Source organism: Quercus suber, unplaced genomic scaffold, assembly GCF_002906115.3.
Source record: "Quercus suber isolate HL8 unplaced genomic scaffold, Cork oak 2.0 scaffold_194, whole genome shotgun sequence".
Lineage (NCBI taxonomy): Eukaryota > Viridiplantae > Streptophyta > Magnoliopsida > Fagales > Fagaceae > Quercus > Quercus suber.
The window spans coordinates 1,099,582-1,106,438 of record NW_027069652.1 but is presented as its reverse complement, the minus strand read 5'-3'; the positions used below and the strand labels follow the sequence as shown (position 1 = coordinate 1,106,438).

Genomic DNA, 6,857 nt, shown 5'->3' with positions numbered 1-6,857 from the left:
CCATAGGTGAAGTTTGAGATTCCTTGTAGGATCAAGAAGTTTGAGTACAGTACTGTCATATCTCACTTTGGTCCTACCACAACATTTTCGAAGAATATTCTTTAAAGGTATGTTTGGTTGGGATGAAAACTGAGTGGATAGAAAACAAGAAAGAGAAAATAGGAGAGAGAACTAAAAATTAAACCAATCTAATACTAGTATCCAAACATATATTTTCTATGTGAGGCCACTCGACCCATTGGACCAATCCAAAGCCCATTACAACCCAAATCAAGCATTAATGCTGACCATTCACTGTATGCTTGAGCCCAAAGGCTACAGACAAGCCCAGTCCAGACCAGATCCAATTCAACCAAAAATAGGGAACATAGGCGACCAAGCATGTCCTTAAAAAACCTTAAAATTTGATATTTTATGCACTTATTTACAAGCTAACACAATCCAATCCAATCCAATCTCACATCTATATAAACATATCGTTGTACATATATACTCAAATTGAAACCGATACTCACAAATTTGCTTACAAACACATTATATTTATGCGTGGTTCATTTACTATATAGTCAATCCTAAATATAAATTTGAACTCGATTTGTTTACTAAGTAAACAAATATAGACAAGCCTTTTAGAATCAAACCCAACAACTTGTAGAACAAATATATTCGACAGGAACATCAAATATCTTAAAGAAAAGTAAAATAAAAAGCATTCATTATTGAGGCTTGTAAAACCAGTTTAAGCAGTATAGAGTTTGAGAATGATAGCAAGGAAGAAACACATTGCCATTTTTTATTGCAATGGAAGATAGCTGTTCTTTCAAAAGGATGACAAACAAACTTCTTGCCCTATATATTCTCTTACCCTGATGTACTCTACAAAGAAACTTTCTTCCACAGTTTCCCCAAAACTCTCACAAAGCTTCACAAATAGTCCTAATCAAAACAATAATCTTCATCAATCAAAGTCCCACTTTTTTTTTTGTCTGAAAATATACATAGTTTCTACTTCTAACAGGTCATTTTCTTCTGCTAAAAAATTAGAAGAACAAACAGTCAGGAAATGACAACCTATACAACTTTTTTTTTTTGCCTATTTTTTTCCCTTGTAATTGAGTTAATGTGCAGTCAACTTGAAATACGTGTAATCTTTGTTAGGAGGAAATAAACACACTTTTATCTCTTCCAAACACTAATTCTCCGGTTTCAAGTGCCCTGCTGAACATGATAGTATCTCAAGGTTAGAAGAATGCAGAACAACACCTTGCATCGATCTCATACAAACTTCTGTAAATTACCATTTGGTCCCAAATTGTCAATAGCTGAATTAGAATCGAATCCCATTTGGAAAAGACTTTGGAAATCATTGTCTAAGACATTCTGCATGCGTGAAAGATGGCTTATATTAATGCTATAACAAGGAAAACGATGTCGATAAATAGCACGATATAAAGATAACTTACCTGAGACAATGAAGGATATTTTGGAGTTGTACTGGGGATACTTGGCAAGGTCCCTTGGTAAATCCCATGTGGGTAAGGGTGAGAGGAGCTCATTCCAGGACCAAACCCGAGAATAGCTCCTGTGCCGCCCCGTGACTGAATAATCTACACAAGAGGAACTCCATGAAGTTAATTTTATTCAACACACATAATTGGCATGATGGAATAAATTATCAATCAAGTTCAACAATAGGATGATCTTGTCTTACATCTTTTGACAGAATCTGCTCTATATCAATGTTCAGTTCTGGATTGACAGTCGCTAGTTTCATTGACAAAAACTGTGGCATGAACATAAGCATATCTTCATTGAGTACTTGAACAAAGAGAGACAACATAATGGTAGGAAAATTGACGTATATTTATACATGTACAGAAAACCCTCAACTACAAATTCTTCTGCTACAAAGAACAAAGCAACTATATAACCAGGCATGAGCTTCCTGTGCATTTGGTCAATCAACTTTCAGTTTTGAACAAGTAGTTGTTGATAAATTATTGATTGTCTCAAAAACTTTAGCTAACAGGAAACGGTGAATTTAATCACTTAAACCATAATATTATAACACTCCCCCTCATGTGAGCCCAAACTCCCCCTTAATAAATGGGACCAACGCGTGTAGAGTGGAGCCAATGTTTGAACTCTAGACCACCTGATATCATACTAATTTACCACTTGATCCCCAAAACTTAAACTATTAGGAAATGATAACTTTAACCACTTAACTTTATTCTAACAGCATAGAAGATCATCATTTGGTTTTGAAAGAGTACAGGATCAATAATCACAATCTTATAGAAATAAATATGGCCCGTTGTTGTCATAACTTCTTTTCTTCAAAAATCAATTTCAGCTAAGCTCATTGAAAGTTTTCAATTTTATATACATTCAGCTACGCTTCCATTAGTCTCATGTAGTCCAAGATTCTCACCAAGGGATTATAAGCTTTCATCTCTCATTTAAAAACTTAACATACAAAAGAAATGAACAAATTCAATATCTTAGAGTTGCAAAATAGCATACCTCAACTTGCTGTTGCAGCGACTGCACATAGTTAATAATCTCATCAAGCATTACCGCTTTCCCAGTAATCTAAAACAGTAAATAGAATCAAATTAAAAATATATATAAAATACACATAAGAGATCAATCAAAATCTTGAGATTCTCCAATTACCTTATTGCATCCAGGAACAAGTTCTTGAAGCAATCTCATCCTCTCGCTAATCTTTTCTCTTCTCACCTGAAAACACAGAGCTATATTATTTCAAGATGATAAAAAAGCCAACAATATCACCAAAGCATTATAAATAGTAGTGAGAAGGTACCCTTTCTGCAAGGCTATGACTATTTGTTGCCTGTCCTCTTCGGGCTCTCACATGAATGTAATTGTCTTTAGTAGCATCCCCACTGGAAGTATCTTTAGCTTGTTTACTTGTTTGTTTACCACGCAAATTTGAACCCGTGTTTTGTTCAATTTTTGGTTTCTTCTCATCTTGTTCTTTTTGACCATCAGAGCTCTCCCCAGAAAGATCCTTCTGTACATCCCCTTCACCATTCTACCATGGATAACAAAGCAATTCACTCTTACAAGTACTATAGGCAAAATACAAAATAAACAATAAAAAGGGGCAACAAAAATTTGATATTATAGTAAGACTCAAGTTACCTGATTTGGGCTGAATGCTAAATTGTTAGAATCAGGCACTCTCTTCCTTCTCTTTGCATTAGGTGAAGATCCGATAGCACCCTCTCCTGAAACTTGGTGATCATCCTTAGACTGTGCACCATTTGTTGAAGTCCTTCCAGTGGCAACTTCCTTGTTTGAGGCATAATTCTGAGGACACCCAGAATTAGCAATCTGATTACATTCTGGAAGGCCAAAGGAATTAACCATTTCTGAGAAGCTCCCGCTTCCAAAGCATGGAAGCTTTGGCACTAGCTCAACAAAGCTGGAACTGGATGGGTACTGAACCAGATGGGAGGCGGTACTAATTCCCTGATTTTCCATTACAACAGGGTAAGGAGGATATTCACCATGAGAAACCATGGAAGAACCTCCAAAATTCTCACTTTGACTCAATGAAACAAGTGGATCCCAACCAGAACCAAAGAAAGGATCAGCTCCGTTTGAAGGTTTATACATGGAGACACAGCTCATAGTCATTCCTGAAACCTTTTCAGGCAGTGGATTTGTGCTCATCCTTGAAGATGGGCAATTTAGGAGACCCTCACTTCCATGTTGAAACCCCACATCCTCATTTTCATGACCATCCATCTCCAAAATTCTGAAGTTTTAGGAGACCAGAACTATGTAACACGCCTATATATATATACTAATGAAATGAAACCCCAACCCAACAGTTGCTTCACACCAGGGACTAAAAATAGATGAACAGAAAGAAACTATAAAACAAAAGGCAAAGTGGGTTTGACTAAAATTGACTGGTGATATCTTGCATGACTCAACAAGGAACAAATTACCTTGGCAGCTTTATAGGAACTCAGAAGGTGTAAAGCAAAAGAAGCCCCTTATTGCAGCATCCCACAGACACAAAGTAAAAGGACAAATCCAAATGTATCAGGCATAAAATCTACAAGGCACCAGCAAATTACTTCTTCCTTTCAAAAAAAAACCCTAGGGATTAAGCTTACCCTAATGCAAAGGAGGAAAAGGAAAATGCTTACCCAGACAGGAAAGTGAACCTTTCAGAGTATAAAGTAGGCGTAGACAAACAATGGCACTAGCTAATCAACAGCTCACCAGACTAGAGAAAAGAAAGCAGATTCCCTTTTGCCTCTTTTGTTTTATGGGAAAACTGAATTTTTATGCCCCTCCATCAAATCAAACACCAATGTGATTGATTTTAAGGCAAGTTTGGATCTTTTTCAAACAAGACCAAATTGAGAACAATCACTTCTTCAAGCAATGAATATACAATGAAGTAGTTTGTAGTTAAGTCCTAATTAAGGAATACCCAGTTGTTCAAATTTTGAATCCAAGAACCAAGAAATGGGGAGTTGCAGAAATCCTTTTTGAGATATTCTCAGATGGGTACCTAAAGAAAAAGACCAAAAGGCATCAAATTCTAACCTTGAATTAGTGCATGAACTGAAATGTGGCAGGCAGGTTTTTTGCACAGTATCCTGAATTGGGTATTTGATTGTACCATCAAAAGCATCAAATGCTCACTTAAATTTGGCAAGAAAAAACCAAATTCATCAGTTGGGTACTTTCATTAACGGCAGAGGCCGCATCAAATTCCAACCTTTATAGATCACAGACACTGTTGTGACTTATGAGTGAGCTCTTTAGCCTAGAGAGAGATAGAAAGAGAGCTAAAGCCTTTGGTTACCTGCCCAATCTTACAGGCAACAATGTAAGATTTTAAAAGACAGACTAACTACTGCCAACTGCTCTTGTTGGTGAATTATTACAGAACCTAATCACCTATCCTTCCCACTTTTTTTTTTACTCAATTGTAATTTCTGTCTTTGCTTTTTTCTCACATTATTATATTACATACTTTTGATTTTTGTTATTATTATATTTTTTTTCCCTCTCAGAGGGGATTGAAGTCTTTGGACTTTGGACATGTACTTCTCTTCAAGCCCAAGCTTGCTTCCTTCCTTTTTTTGACATTGTACATTTTTTACTGACACGCTTGCCAACTATGCTAACAGACCTCTCTCTTTGCTGTTACACACTCATTTTTCTCAGTGCCAACTAACCCCCTTTCATTTCTATTCAGAAGTGGGAAAGTACACTGTGCACCTAACCTCCATCATCCTCCATGAACACTATTATCCATCACAGTAATTCCACTCATTAGGCCCACCAGATCTTTCTTCCAAAACATTCAATCTGTGGGCAATATAATACCCATCCAAATATAATAATATTCCCTCTGCTTCAACTGTGATCAACAAGTAAAGCAACGCTTATATTTTTTTAACAATTTTTTCATAACAATTATGTTTATAGTCATACCCAATTTTATTCGAAACAGACAAAAAGTAGATGACACTTACAATAGGTTACTTGGGTATTAATTAAGAAATTGCTTTTGTTTCTATATATTTTACTGTATGTTAAGTAGAGGGGATGAGCTATTTGGACAAGTGTATGGCTATGATTAGACAACTCAGAGAGAATACTGTGGTTGCAGTGCAGAATATGATTAGCCTTTAATATTTGTTTCAAACTTTTTTCAATATTAAAATAAGTTTGTACCAGCAATCTTTTTTCTTTTACTTTGGGTCTGAGGAACATAAGGAATAATGGAATCTAATCATCAAATTTTACCTCCTTGTCATTGTACTATTTCCAGCTGTATATTTGGGTGCCTGTTCAAAGACTCCAGCCAAGCCAACCAACCTGGTCAAACTAAATTATCTGGTCAACTTCTAGTCCGGTTGTGATCTTATTGAGAAAAAAAAAATTGAATTGAATATCCGAGATTAACGGCTAATTTGCTCCCAAACTGAACTTTGATAGTTTTTTTTTGTGATCTAGTACAGGACACCACATAGTAATAGAAATGATTTGGTCCAATCATAAATTATAGAGAAAAAGAAATTAAGAATATGATATAGATTGAAGTGATTGTGATTTGTTTGATCTAGAATTTGGACCCACATCAAGTACTGCATAGTCAAGGAGAATCTCTGTATGTTATGATTGAGATGGTACACCTAACTTATCGATGTGGGTACTCAGACCAAATCATTCTGTTCAGGGTACACGGGGGCTAGGGCTAAAAAAGCTAGGGATTTTTTTTTTTTTTTTTTTTTTGTGGGTATGGAAATGGAAATGGAATTGGAAATCTCTACAAGTTTCTTTCACTTGGGAAAATAGTAATACTATTTCTTATAGTCATAACTAGACACTTGGATCCAGCCAAAACATTACACGATTTTGCGAGGAACACATTTTCAATGAGACTATGTAGCACACATGGTATGGATCTGTTTGTGTGAAATGATTTGGCATGTTTGTGGGAACTCAAATTCTATTTCGATTTTTTAGAGGCAACATTGCTTTTGCTTGTTTGTTGACCTCAAGAAACCAATGATTTTTTATTTGATGGGAAAGAAGCCAATGGTTTGGCTTATCAAACAAAGAAAAAGAAAAAAGAAGGCAATGGTTTGGGTTGAAAATTAAAATTTTAGGTTCCAATCTCTTTTTCTTCTTTAAGTAAGGAACTCATATTTGGTTTCCTTTCACCCAAAAGAGGAAAGACTATTGAACTAGGTTGGGCGCCGCCACCCACCGCCTGGGGGGGGGGGGGGGAGTTATTTAATTATCATAAAGTGAATGAGATTTGTATCTCACTTGTACCAAAATTGACTTAT

At 35.9% G+C, this 6,857-nt stretch overlaps 1 protein-coding gene across 1 annotated transcript; it reads right to left on the bottom strand.

Moving 5' to 3' along the window:
• Nucleotides 1-762: 762 nt before the first annotated feature.
• LOC111985241 (transcription factor bHLH74) lies at nucleotides 763-4,968 on the bottom strand. The gene is made up of 8 exons (XM_065778958.1): nucleotides 3,172-4,968; nucleotides 2,831-3,061; nucleotides 2,680-2,745; nucleotides 2,527-2,595; nucleotides 1,712-1,783; nucleotides 1,464-1,607; nucleotides 1,299-1,380; nucleotides 763-1,218 (listed from the first exon to the last, which is right to left on the bottom strand). The coding sequence occupies exons 1-8, from the start codon at nucleotides 3,778-3,780 to the stop codon at nucleotides 1,193-1,195; spliced, it is 1,299 nt and encodes a 432-aa protein (XP_065635030.1). The 5' UTR covers nucleotides 3,781-4,968; the 3' UTR covers nucleotides 763-1,192.
• Nucleotides 4,969-6,857: the final 1,889 nt, after the last annotated feature.

Coding starts and splice junctions, on each gene's coding strand:
- LOC111985241 (XM_065778958.1), bottom strand. CDS start 3,780: ATGGATGGTCATGAAAATGAGGATGTGGGGTTTCAACATGGAAGTGAG. Junction 3,062..3,171: donor TAGCATTCAGCCCAAATCAG/GTAACTTGAGTC, acceptor TATCCATGGTAG/AATGGTGAAGGGGATGTACA. Junction 1,784..2,526: donor CGCTGCAACAGCAAGTTGAG/GTATGCTATTTT, acceptor TTCATGCCACAG/TTTTTGTCAATGAAACTAGC.